The sequence below is a fragment of the Crocuta crocuta genome, unplaced genomic scaffold (genome assembly GCF_008692635.1).
Source record: "Crocuta crocuta isolate KB4526 unplaced genomic scaffold, BGI_CrCroc_1.0 scaffold139, whole genome shotgun sequence".
NCBI classification, from domain to species: Eukaryota; Metazoa; Chordata; class Mammalia; order Carnivora; family Hyaenidae; genus Crocuta; species Crocuta crocuta.
Genome location: NW_027533258.1, coordinates 1,369,676 through 1,383,537, shown reverse-complemented (window position 1 = coordinate 1,383,537; position 13,862 = coordinate 1,369,676). Strand labels below are relative to the sequence as shown.

At 55.2% G+C, this 13,862-nt stretch overlaps 1 protein-coding gene across 1 annotated transcript in view; it reads right to left on the bottom strand.

The window, feature by feature from the left end:
• Positions 1 to 13,862, bottom strand: part of DRC3 (dynein regulatory complex subunit 3) — a 44,731-nt gene that overhangs the window by 5,734 nt on the left and 25,135 nt on the right. The window contains exons 10-12 of the mRNA XM_077746860.1: positions 3,921 to 4,052; positions 1,867 to 1,937; positions 80 to 203 (exon numbers count right to left, since the gene is read on the bottom strand). Of these exons, the coding sequence (XP_077602986.1) occupies positions 80 to 203; positions 1,867 to 1,937; positions 3,921 to 4,052 (327 nt within the window). The remainder of the gene's footprint in view (positions 1 to 79; positions 204 to 1,866; positions 1,938 to 3,920; positions 4,053 to 13,862) is intronic.

Sequence of the window (13,862 nt, the reverse complement as noted above, 5' to 3'; positions counted from 1 at the left end):
GCCCCCCCAGGGCCAGAGCCCCGCCCACCACAGCCCGAGCCCCGCCCACCGCAGCCACAGCCCCGCCCACAGAGCTCACAGCGCGCACGTCCTCCGGCAGGTCCTCGTCCAGCTCCCCCTTCAGTATCTTCTCGAGGGTATTGATGGCGATCTCCAGAAGCTTCTCATGGTGGTGGTTCTCCAGGTCCCGGCACTGAGCCATCGTGCAGCCAAGTTAAGCAAAGGCCGGGGATCGGCGCAGACCCCCCGCGTCCTGATCCTCAGGCCCTCCAGCCGCGGTCTGCAGACCCTGAGAGGGCGGGGCCGTTTCCCCCAGACAAGAACAGGCTGTGAAGGGTGAAGGGCATACCTGGAGGTGCCAGTGCGTCAGCTCTTTCACAGCCGTGGTACACATGCGCGGAATCCCAGGGCCGCCCTGATCCCCCTGCGCCCCCTCAACCCTCCCACACCTGCTCATCACTGACCCTTGGCGGGGGTCCTCTCACAGCCTCTCCACCCAACACCTCTCTCCCTCCCACCGCCTCCCGACTGTACAGCAAACAAAGACCTGGTCTTCCCTCTCTAGCCTTTGCCCTGCACAGCAGCCAGCATGCTCTTCCACGTGGGTAGGCTGGCCCTCATCCCTCCCGTGCTATAAGGCCCCATCTTGGAACTGGGTCTCTGTGACCCATCCTCAGGGCCTTTGCACAGGCTGCCTCTGCTGTCTGGAACGTCCTCCCCACTTTTCTGCCTTGTCCCTCTGGCCCACATTTAGGTCCTCAGCGGGCCTTCCCTCGGGGAGGCTCCTGGCCCTGATCTCTGCGTGCGCTGCTCCCTCTGTAACTCTGTCTCCTTGCATGACTGCGGACCCAGGAAGGTAGGACCAGGAGATTACTTCTGGGGTAGAGCATAGTAGTTTGTCCCCTGCACGGCAGGGCCCTGAAGTCAGGTGGCAGAAGGGTTGGTCATGCCCTAAATGCCCCCACCCTGACATTTAACCTGCCCATCTCACTCTACATGATTTGTCAGGGTCTGCGACACAGGAAGCAAGCGGGGACTCTGGGGTTTGGTCTCTCTGTGAACATCACTCCTTTGAGAACAAATAGGCCAGGCCTTACCCTGCAGTCGACGAGGCCCCACCTAGCAACCCTGGTAGGCATCCAAACCTTTACCCTAACAAGGCACCATTGTTCTGAGAGACGGGAAACTCTCTCAGACCCTGTGGAACATTCTTTGAACATTCCAAGTAGTTGCCAAATCTCCATCTTTTGAAGGTGAGCTTTTTCCTTGGTGAAAGACTGTAGGATTTCCATTCTTCTAATCTTAAAGGTGGAGATTCCCACTATGGGACCCTGTGATGGGTTGGCTATCATCTTGGTGCACGTATAGACCTTTCTGTACATCAAACTGGTGTTTGCATTGGTGGCAGTGGGAGGGGGTAGGTGTGACCCTATAGGTGGCTACGTAGAAGGGGGCTACACTTATCTGCATCCTGCTTAGTTGATGAAAAAGCTTTACCCTTCTTTGCCTTTTGTTTAAAATCCAGGTGCTGGGTTGCCTCGGTGGCTCAGTCTGTTAAGTGTCCAACTTCGGCTCAGGTCATGTTCTCACAGTTTGTGGGTTTGAACCTGCATCAGGCTCTGTGCTGACAGCCTGGAGCCTGCTTTGGATTCTGGGTCCCTCTCTCTCAGTGCCCCTGCCCTGCTCATGCACTGTCTTTTTTTGTCTCTCAAAAATAATTAAATGCTAAAAAATAATAAAATTTTTAAAATGCAGGTGCTTCTTCCCTGGTTCCCCTCCCTGGAGGCGGTGGGAGCCCAAGTGGGGGCCAGGATAACTCCACGAGCTGGTATCGTCTCCCCATGGAGGGTCATCGGGAAAGGATATAGACTTTGGACATTTTCAATAAAGAGCGCGACCAAGTCGGTGATGTTCCTTTCAAACATGTTTATAGTCTCCTGGAAATGATAAAGAGCACAGTTAACATGAATATTTAGACATGAACTCGACTGACCTAGCATCAGAGCAAAAGTCGCTCCTTAGAACTTAGCAGGTGCCTGCTTTAATCACAGACCTTCAGCGTAAAGACCAACCACCTTGACCTTCTCAGGTAGATGCCTCTGAACTGGCCCTCTCTCCTGACCTCTTTCCCAAAGCTGTGTTACTCTCCAGCCATTTCACCTCACTCACACACACCCACCCTCCTTCCGACGAAGGTTTAATGCAAACCTTCCTCCAGGCCTCTGCATGTGCTGGTCCCGTTGCCAGGAATACTCGTCCCGGAACCCCCACAACCCCCATGTACGTGCATAGAGCAAACCCCCTTCCTCTGGGGTTCTCGATGGCATCTGCCCATCACTTGCAGAGAAACAGGGGAGAGAGTTGCTGAGAGACTGCCTGGATCAGTATCCCAGTGCTGTGTATAATATCCTGGGGCTCAACACCCTCATCTATGAAATGGGTTTCCTTTGTAGTCCCTGTCTCACAGAGTTGTGAAGTTTAAATGTGTTACTTCATACACAATGCTTTGCCAGGTGCCTCAGTGATGCTGGCTGCTGCCCCAGGCCCGTCACCATCAGTGTGGCCTTCCACCTCTCTCCAAGGCACCCTGCATCGCTGCGCTCCAGTGCTTAGCTGGGCACTCGGGGGCCGAAATGGGACTTGAGTGAGGGGGCAGCGGAAGAGGTGATGGTGAGGCCTGTGCCCGTGAGCCCCCAGGCTGGGTCATGCCCCTGATCTAGCACAGAGTCCTGGGGCTACAGGGTGGGCCAGGGGCCCTGGGAATCTACAGGAGTCGGACAAGCTAATTATACATGTTTCAAACGTGTGTGCAAACACTGTTGTAACAAATAAAAATGGGAGCTTTTTGGCTGCTGGTAACACAAGTGTGACTGGCCAGGTACAGATCCGGGGACTTTGGGGACTCTGGAAAGGGGATCTCCCTGCACGAGGAGGCTGGGAGCTGCTGCCTATGCCTCCCCTCCTGCTCCCAAGTGGCTTTCTGGCTTTCTGCAGTCAGTGCTTGAGTACTCCCCAGCGGGAGCGGGCGCAGCTGCCGTGTGACTGGATGGGGAGGTCTGTCCCTGTCTGAGGTGTCACTTGACACGTGAGGAATCGATTAGGCGATTAGGCGCTATCTCTTGGCCCAGCCCTGGCAGCATCCAAGGAGGTTCAATTCATCACAGCGCTTCAGCCTCCCGGCCTCGGCCGCCTCATGAACACACTGCACTCTGGCTGCTAAGGGATTTCAGAGAGCAGCTCTTTGCACTTGGCGGCTCCGTGATGCACCACAGGCCCAGAGATGCGGCAAATGCGCGCTGCAATGCGGAGGAGGCTTTGTTTCGTCCAGGGTGGGGGCCTACTTGGTCTTTCAAGCACCCAATTGGATCCTTGGATCTAATAATAGAAAACAACAACCTCTCCCTGCTGAGGCTCTGGGTTCTTCCAGAATAGGGGGTACATTCCAGAGGAATGAGCTCACCTCTCATGCAGGGCGTGAGAGTCCATTGCAATCTAAGTGACTGAAATATATTAAAAGCAAACCCAGGACGGATGAGCAAAGAAAGCTTCAGCCTGCCATGCTGAGCCGCACCGCAGAGCAGCTCCTGGGATGGCACCGGCTACAATACAGTCTGGGGCGCCTGAGTATCTCAGCAGGTGAAGCCTCTGACTTCGGCACGATCTCACCATTGGTGAGTCCCAGCCCACATCGGGCTCTGAGCTATTAGCGCAGAGCCCGCTGTAGCTCCTCTGTCTCATTTTCTCTCTGCCCCTCACTTGTTCATGCTCTCTCTCTCTCGAAAATAAAATGAACATTTACAAACTATTTATGAAAAAGAAGTAAAGTAAAATACAGCTTTGCCGCCGAATCACTGCGTTCTTGCACAGGAGACTGGCAGGGCACGATCACGTCACACCTGTGCCCGGGGGCTTGGCCTTACCTCCAGCTGCTCTACCAACTGCATCTCCAGCGTCATGAGCACGTTGAACAGCTCACTGACGTCCTGGCTGTATTCCGCTATCTTCATCTCGAAGCTGCTCAGTTCGGACTCATCTCGAATGGCGTTTAAATTCTGGAAACAAAAGCCTTGGCTTTAGGAATCCACAACTAAGTGTAATTAGTTAATGACAGGCGACAATTGCTTTTGTGGGTAAGAACATGGACGCTGGGGTTGGCCTGTCCAAGTTCAAGTGTCAGCTCTGCCATTTGTCAGCTTCACGAGCTTGTAGAAGCTACTTTCCCTCCCCATGCCCCGAGGCAGATAAAGCAGATGTCAGCACTAGTTAGTGAGGGCTCAGTCCATGTTAGCACCAGTTTTCATTAGAGGTGGCTGGGCTGGGTGGAAGGAGCAATGGCTTCAAGTCAGGTGAACCTGAATTTGAATCCTGTCTGGGTCACTTATTAGCAGTGTGGCCTTGGGTGAGCCACCTCCACTCTCTAAGGTTCAGTTTCCTTATGTAAAGGGGGACAGAAGTGTGTGTCACGAAGTGGTGGGGATTAAGCGGTGTACAGCAAATCTTGGCTCACAGCGGGGCCTCGGCTAACAGAGTCTCCAATAAACAGCCCACGGCAGGTGCAGGTAGAGAGAGACATGGGAAGGGGTTGCCGGGGTAGACAGATGCTAGGCCATTTGGAAGGAGAGGGGTCTCACGGGCTGGAAAGCACTGTGGGGTCCCAGCCTGGCACTGAATCCCAGACATTCACTAACAAAGGTCCTGCAGATGTGGCCACCAGGCCGCCAACTTGTTTCTCTTGATACATGGTATTATTATTTTTTAATGTTTATTTATTTTTGAGNAGGGGGGGGGGGACACAGGATCCGAAGCAGGCTCCAGGCTCTGCACAGACAGCTCGAACTCACAAACCCATGACATCATGACTAGAGCTGAAATCGGGCGCTTAGCCAGCTCAGCCACCCAGGTGCCCCGATATATATGGTATTAGTTGGGAAGGAGGAATGATTCAGTGTGATGAATGATATTTATAATAATGGCTACCCCATCTGGAGAAAAATCAGGTTCAATCCCTACCTCAAACCTTACATGAAAACAAATTTCCCACAGAGGGAAGATTTAAACATACAAAGTGAAGCCATACAGTCCTAGAAGGAAAAATAGATGGGTTTTAATAAATAATCTGAGAGTGGTGAAGTCCTTTCTAAGTATAACCAGAAAAAAGACTGATAAATTGTACTACATAAAATGTTTAGAAATTCTGAATAGCAAAACACTATAGACAAAAAAACGACAAGATAAACAACAAGGCAGGAAACATATTTGCAACTGATTTCAAGGACACAGAGCTAATTTCTCAATCTATAAAGAGTTCCTACAAAGTAATGATTTGTGTTTAAAGAAAAAGCTATAGATCAAAAAACCAAACAGAAAAAATGGGTTAGGGCATATTATAAGAGCAAAGAGTTCACAGAATAAGAAATTAAAATGTTTAGGGGCACCTGGGTAGCTCAGTTGGTTAAGTGTCCAACTCATGATTTCGGCTCAGGTCGTGATCTCATGATTCGTGAGTTCGAGCCCCGTGTCGGGCTCTGTGCTGGCAGTGTGGAGCCTGCTTGGAATTCTCTCTCCTCCTCCTCTCTTTCTCTCTCAAAATAAATAAATAAACGGGGCGCCTGGATGGCTCAGTCGGTTGAGCGTCCGACTTCCGCTCAAGTCATAATCCCACAGTTCGTGGGTTCCAGCCCCGCGTTGGGCTCTGTGCTGACAGCTGGCTCAGAGCCTGGAGCCTGCTTCGGATTCTGTNTGTCCAACTCATGATTTCGGCTCAGGTCGTGATCTCACGATTCGTGAGTTCGAGCCCCGTGTCGGGCTCTGTGCTGGCAGTGTGGAGCCTGCTTGGAATTCTCTCTCCTCCTCCTCTCTTTCTCTCTCAAAATAAATAAATAAACGGGGCGCCTGGATGGCTCAGTCGGTTGAGCGTCCGACTTCCGCTCAAGTCATAATCCCACAGTTCGTGGGTTCCAGCCCCGCGTTGGGCTCTGTGCTGACAGCTGGCTCAGAGCCTGGAGCCTGCTTCGGATTCTGTATCTCCCTCCCCTGCTCATGCTGTCTCTCTATCAGAAATAAATAAGACATTAAAAAAAATTTTTTAAGCCCAAAATAAATAAATAAACTGAAAAAATAAATACAAATGTCTATAAAACATGTGATGCTTATCCTCACTGAAGGGAAAATAAACACATGCTCCAAGTGTGCCAGAGTGGCAGAGACGAGGAGGCTTGAGAACACCGGGCTCACAAGGGGCAGGCAGGGCGGCAGAAGATACAGCTTCCGCAGAGCGCAGCTGAGCAGCAACGGGTGAGAGGAGCCAATACTGGTTCTACCCCCTAGGACTTCATCCTACAGATCAAACTCTCACCAACTCACCCACTGCAACACTGCTTGAAAGAGCAAAAGAACAGAAAAACCCGAATTGTCCGTCAACAGGCCCGGGTTAATCAATCATGGTTCGTCCGTGCAATGGGAGGTTTTACAACTATGAAAAAAGGAAGCGACTGGAGAGTTTTGGAAGGATCTCTAAGCTGCATAGACAACAAAGCAAAGTGCAGAACAGAGCGTGGTACGCTTTCATCACACACACACACACACACACACACGCACGCACACACGGAGGCAGACTGCGCACCGCACCCGCATCTACATTTGTCATTCTGTGCCCCTGCTTGCACACGCATGACCTATCCAGTGACTCCAACTGCACAGACTGCCCGTCACAACTTCGCACCTGCTCTGCTCCCCACTGGTCCCCCCTACGGTTCTGGGGGGCGGTTACCTCCATTTCTCTACTGAGGAAACGGAGTCTAGCAGAGGGTCACCAGCGAGGGGTCCACTGGAGCATTCTGGCCACCTGCCGAGCTCAAGCCACGCCCTGCTAGGCAGCAGGAGGGGGCGCTGAAGGAGCCCTGGCCTAGTGGGCGTGGGGACAGGTATAGGACAAGCTTAAAGAGGTCCTGTGAGGAAAGATAACTGTGGCCTCAGGCCCGCGGGGTCCTGTGACCTTCCAAGACAGCGGGCTCAACTTGGGCTGGGCGCTGGAGGCACCCGGGGAGCTCTGGAAAGTCCCGGGGCTGGGCCGCACCCCCTGAGCTGGGGTGTGGGGCCCCTGCGGACTCCGGTGTGCGGGCTGCATGAAAGCGCTGCTCTGGGCTCCAGGAGAGGAGCACTCAGGGAAGTCCGCTCAGGCAGGCGGCCTCTGAGGGCGTCGCCGTTACGGGGGCCGTGGGGACCGGCGCCTCAGAAGCTGGGGAGGCCAGCCTGCTCCGAAGACCTACACCCCAACACTAGGAGGTCAGGCTTGGCGGCAGCAGGAGTATGGCACTGGCAGTAGCCCGGCCCAGGTCCTGTTCTCTGGAGGCACATGTGGCTGGGGGGGGCAGGGCCCAGGCCTGGGAGGAGTGGGCTGGCTGGCGTCCAGGCCTCCCAAGTCCAGCGGCTACAGGCACCAGATAGGAAATGTCAGGGAGGGGGCGCTGAGGTGGCTCAGTCGATTAAGCGCCCAACTTCGGCTCAGGTCATGATCTCATGGTTCGTGGGTTCGAGCCCCGCATCGGGCTCTGTGCTGACAGCTCAGAGCCTGGAGCCTGTTTCAGATTCTGTGTCTCCCTCGCTCTCTGCCCATCCCTCACTCACATTCTGTCTCTGTCAAGAATAAATCAAGATTAAAAAAAGAAGAAGAAAAACAAACCTCAGGGAGGATGTGCCAGACAGCGTCCGTGAGGACTGGAAACGTGGCCTGTCCAGAGGGGACAGCCGCCACTGAGGCCCTGCTGACAAGGGCCTCCAGAGAGGCTGGCAACCACAATTTTTCTGTGAAACCTTCCCATTTTTAATGTCAGCAGGATGTCCAGAACGTTTTAAGATCCTCTGCAGGCCAAATAAAACACGTGTGTGAGCCAAACGTGTCCTCTGCTGACAGGCTGGAACCTCTGGGTGATGCAGTCACACATCTCCCTGTAACCCGAGGGGGAGGGTCTGGAGGGTTAAATCGCACAGAGTGTGTGGACGTTGGTGAGGCCGATGAGACAAGAACGGGGGGCTGGGGAGTGAGGAGGCCCGGGAAGCATATATCCAAACGTGCACTATCAGGGGATTTTGCCTGACCTTAAACTAAGAGTTCTCAACCCCGGGGAGCTTCATGGGTTCCTTGCAGCAGCTGACACTGCAGGCAAGTCCTCACATACTCAGTGTATGTGGACAGTTTTGGTTTTTTTAACGTTTATTTATGTTAATTTAATGCTTAACTGACTGAGTCACCCGGGCGCCCCTGTGGACAGTTTTTTGAGGAGAAAGAAAGTCCGTACCTGTTCTTCAGAGTCTCACAAAGATCTGTGATTTAGACCAAGAACCAGTCTTTAAAAATCATGCTAGGGGCACCTGGGTGGCTTAGTCGGTTAAGTGTCCGACTTTCGCTTAGGTCATGATCTCGCGGTTCATGGGTTCGAGCCCAGCGTCGGGCTCTGTGCTGACTGCCAGCTCAGAGCCTGGAGCCTGTTTCAGTCTGTGACTCCCTCTCTCTCTGACCCTCCCCTGCTCACGCTGTCTCTCTCTCTCTCTCTCCTAAAAATAATAATTAAAAAAAAAAAGCTTAAATAAAAAAAATCATGCTAACTAGGGGCACCTGGGTGGCACAGCGGGTGGAGCATCTGACTTGGGCTCAGGCCATATGATCTCGGAGGTTCGTGAGTTCCGGCTCCACATCAAGCTCGCTGCCATCAGTCAGCCTGTCAGCACAGAGCCCACTTTGGATCCTCTGTCTCTCCTCTCTCTGCCCCTCCCCCACTTGCGCTCTCTCAAAAATAAACATTGAATAAAATAAAAATAATGTTAACCAAAAGAAACAATCCGACCAAGCACACAGGGCCGCTGCTCAGGCTGGGCCGAGTGGCCCGGGCACAGCAAGTCCTGAGCACCGCGGCCCACTCGCTCAGGTGGAATGCCCTTCCGCCGCCACCCCGGCCCATTTCTCTTTGTCCTGTGAGCCTTGGCCTGAGTCAAGGTCCTTCCAGCCACTCTCAAAGGCTCCCTGGGCCCCCCTCCAGTACGGTACTGGCCACCACAGTGGGGAGGGCCTGTGGCTGCACCCCGCACCGGATGGGCGCTTGCGACGGGACGAGCCACGTCCAGCACGGGGCCGGCTTCCGAGAGCCGGACGCTGAGCGCGGGCCCAGAAAATGTCTGCTAAATGAACGAATGAACAAAAGCAAAGTAGTAGCTCATGACATTGCTAATAATAGGAGCGACAACACTGACACCATTGTTAACGGGAGCGATGACGCTGCCTTAAACCCCGGGGGTGATTTAGGTGAAGGAGACCCAGGGCGGCACCCTGGGCTCGGCTCTGGCACGGTGTCGGGGTTGTGGCCGGTGGCGCCGGCGGAAGGCTAAACCTTGGCTCTGCCACTGAGTTGTGTGGCTTCTGGCAGATGGGGACAGGGGTCGTGGGTCTTCGGGGTCGTTAGAGGCAGAGGCTGTGCTGCCCCTCCAGCAGGGCCAGGCCTGTGGGTGGGGTCCGCATCTGGAACAGGAAGCAGGGCGGGGACCCGGGGGGGGGGGGCAGAGCCTACCAGCAAGTGCTTCTCCTCGAACTTGGCAATCCTGTGTTTGCCCTGCTCCTGGTTTTCCTGGATGGCCTCCTGGACACACTCCTTGAAGGTGTCAAGCTCCACTTTGCGCTTCTCTTGCTGTTTCAAGCCGTATTCAAAAATGTTCAGGCAGATGATGACAAATTTGTCCTTGTAGGTGAGTGGCCGTTAAGGAAGCTGGCGGCCGCCTTGGGGGCAGGCTGCTGGGAGGATCCAGGTCGAGGGAGGTGGTAGCTCCTGACCCAGGGCCGGGAGTTGAGGTTTGGAGTCTGATGTGGTGCTGGGGCATCTCCCTCCCCAGCCTGAGGGACTGGCCTCGGGAAGGGAGCAGGGGCCATGGGGGGACACTACAGAGCAGAAGAGAGACAGGCTAAGAGCGGGCCCAGGGGCCGGGGAGGGGCTGAGAGCGGGGTGGGGGGGGCAGCCCCCGCCAGGGACCTAGGCAGGGTATGTTTGTCTCTGGTGCTATCTAGGGGGCACCTTGGTTGGGGGCCCGTCTTTGTGCTCCGCTGTTGCAGGGCTGCCGAGGGAGCCTGTGGACATCAGGGGACCATGGGCTTGAAGAAGACAGACCCAAGTTCAAGTTCTGGCTCTGCTGCTCCTTCTCTCTGGCAGGCCACCTCGCCTGCCCAGGCCTTGGCTTCCTCTCCCGCAGCGTGGCGTCCTTGAGGTCAGGCTGGCGCTGCAGCCCAGATGCGAGCCCCGGTCACCCAGCTGAGGGAGGGCAGAGCCAGGCCGGGAGCCCGGCTGTCTGGCCTAGAGCCCTGCTTGTCATCATCTGCTTCGCCTCACACCTTCTCCACCCCTCCCCCACCCTTTCTAAAACATTGAGTTTTTAAGAAAAAGTTTCTTTCTACCCAGGGATGGTGGCTCCACAGACAAACTCTGTGACTCGTTGCCAGCCTCAGCACTAACTCAGTCTATCGTGAGTCTAACCCGAGTCCTTCAACTTATAGTTTAAGCCAAATGATTGGCCATCATGGCTTTGGCCATGACAAGTGTCAATCACATCCTCTGGGTTCCAGCCGACTGGGGGAAAGGGTGCCCCACAGACAAGGGCTCAAATCCCAGCTTCTACTGCATGACCTTGGACAAGTCACCCTCTCCAAGTTTAGCTTCCCCAACTATAAAGTGGGATTAATATAAGAATAGTCCCCATCTGCCGGGCAGCTGGGAAATTATAAACACTGTATGCCAGCTCACAGCAGTAAACTAAATATAGATACTGGGGGTTAGTGCCGTAGACACACACTTCAGCTTTCCCTCTGTGACAACCTGGTGTGTCATGCATGGCGGTCCCCGTGCCATGCTGACCAGACACTGTACGTCCCCTGAAATCTAGACGGTGTTTCCCCACACGGCTCAGCTGACCTGGTTCTCCACTGCCTCTGGGGTACATGGCTGTGAAGGAGGGGTTTTTTCTTCCCCCGTTTCACCAGAGAAGTGGGGACACTGAGGCCCAGAGCAGAAGGGGCCCTGCCCCTGGCGGCCTGGTGGCTTGGGGCCCCGGCTCTGCCAGGGGAGGTGGCTATGAACTTGGAAGGATATGCCTGAAGGAGCTCGCTGACGCCGGGCAGGTGGGCCAGCTTGTTGCCCTCTGCGTCCTCGGCGTACATGCTGTCAAACAGGAAGGAGCCGTTCAGATGCTCGACGAACGCGGCCTGCAGTCAGAACCACGGCAGGGCTCAGGGGACGCTGACCCCCCTCACGGGCCCTGGCAAAGGCTCAGCAGGCAGGGCCCTGTGCTGGGCCCTGGGGTCAGTGGACACTGTGCAGAGGGTGGGGGAGGGCATGCAGCCCTTGGGCTTTAGCCCTGGAGGAGGACAGGGAAGGGCACGCCGGGCCAAGGGCCTGGCACCTGCGGGGGTCCAGAAGCATCAACTGAAGGTTGCACGAGGCTCAGTGTGCCTGGAGGCAGGGGTGCGGGATGTGGGGCAGAGTGGGCCCAGGGCAGTGCCGGGGAAGGATTTCAACTTTCTGGCTGCCATGGAACTGCCCAAGGCTTTTAAGGAAAGGAGCTGCCCCCTCAGATTGTTTCCCCGGGGCCTCGTGCTGGAACCCAGCAGGCCGGCGAGGAGACAAGGCAGGGGACAGGGCGGGACAGGGCGTTGGCCTGTGGATGACGTCCATGCTCCGTCACAGCCAGGAGAGGCCACACGGCATGTGGTTTCCATCAACAGCGGTTTTCGGGGCCTGGGCCCTGCTGACTTTGATCCAAGGGGACCCGTAATGTGAGGCTGGCCTCCTGGAGCCAGGGCAGGGGGAGGGAGGCGGCGAGGCTCCTCCCAACAGAGCATACCTTGTGCTCCTCCAGCTCCTCCCGCCGGGCCTGCTCTTCCTCCAGCCGGACCTGAATCAGGTGCTCTCGCTGCTTCAGCTCGTCAATGGCGTACTGGTACTTGATCTCTGCCAGCTCCTTCTGATGGGGGCATGGGAAGGGGCATTGTTACCAGGGCCTGTTTGGTCCTTCCCGGCCATGCCCGCCTCTGCCATCCAGTGGCCCCTCTAGCACGGGCGGGGGTGTGGACAGCCCCCCAGCGAAGGCTGTGTGGACAAGAATGGCTTGCTTCCTCGTGGCCTTCTACAAGTATCCTGCGTCTAAGGGAAATGAGGAGAAGGGCCAACAGGATGGGGGAAGGCAGCACAGGCAGGCCGATAGCCAGGGCCACGTCCTGAGGCGCGTGCACGCCCAGGGCAGAGGCGCGATGGGAGCCCGGTAAAGTGAGTTGCAGGATCCCAGGCCTGGTCACAAGGGCCTTGGACCTTGGCTCTGTGCCCTGCCACCTCCTGGCTCTCCTCCCAGCCATCCTGCTCATCGCCTCACACCCACCGGGCACTGCTGGGGCCCCTAGGGGTCAGTCCCCACCTTCTCGGCTCACTCGACACACTCCAGGTATTTCACCTGAGCTAAGGTGTCAAGTACAAGCACGGCCGATTGCTCCATCCTTAGACAAGATGCGGGTCTTTACCTTCAGCCCAGACCCCATCTCTGAGAGCCAGACATGAGCTTCTGAAGCCCTCTTCCCCCCGGCTGCCTCAAGAACGCCGCACACTCACCATGCTCACCATGAGGTGAGCCAGCCAGCTAGCACCCAGGCTGGAGACCGGGAGACAGGCTGGCCCCTCGCCACCTCTCCCCTATGCCAGTCTGTGCCAGCTCCTAATCCTGTCTCACCATCTTCTCTCTCCGGCCAGGACCCCTGCCTCAGCCACCTAGCCGGCCTCCCCCATGCACCCTGTCCCCTCACCTAGTCTGCCCGCTGCTCCCGAGCAAACAGCCACAGAAATCCCTGTGAAACACAAACCCAACCCCGTAGGTCCCTTGCTTACCCTGTATGACTTCCTCTTGGACGTAGGGTAATGACAAGCTCCTGCCATGGCCTGCAAGGCCCTGCCCGCCACCCTCTCTATCCAGCTCTCTGAGTGCCGGCCATCGGCCCCCTCACGGCGCTGCCTTCTGCCACAGGCCTTGGCACGTGCTCTGCCCTAACCCTACCCCTTCACCAGCCAACTCCACTCATCCTACACTTGGAACCACCAGCCCCCATCTCATACACCTCCTGGTATTTTCATGTATCTGTGAGGTGATCTGTCTGTCTCCTTTCCCTTTGCGTGGGCGCCACAGAGGAAGGCAGGGGCTTCCTCGAGGTCTGTAGGATTCCAGATACTGAGCTTTCTTCCCACTGTCCTGTGCTGCCTGAAGCCCATCCTGTCTCACTCCTGCACGTGAGGTTAGCATAGGTATCATTGTAGTTCTGTGCCTTAACTTGGACCTTGGCTGCAAACAGCTTTCATTGCAGAGCTGAAATCCTTCTAAAGAACTGTTATTCATTCAGCTGCACAATTATATTGTTTTCTTACAGATTTATACTTTATTTTTAAAATAGTTTTTGAAATTCTTTAAAAAAATTTTTAATGTTTAATTTTTGAGAGAGAGAGAGAGAGACAGAGACAGAGCATGAGTAGGGGAGGGGCAGAGAGAGAGGGAGACACAGAATCTGAAGCGGGCGCCAGGCTCAGAGCCTGACACGGGGCTCAAACCCAAACCCTAACCCTAACCCTAACCCTAAGCTTAACCCTAACCCTAACAGAATTTAAAGCAGCCTCAGGCTCTGAGCTGTTAGCACAGAGCCCGACATGGGGCTCGAACCCACAAACCACAAGATCATGACCTGAGCCAAAGTTAGGAGCTTAACTGACTGAGCCACCCAGGTGCCCCCTTTTTTAAAATATTTTTTTAATGTTCATTTATTTTGAGAGGGGGGGGTGGGGGGGGGAGAGAGA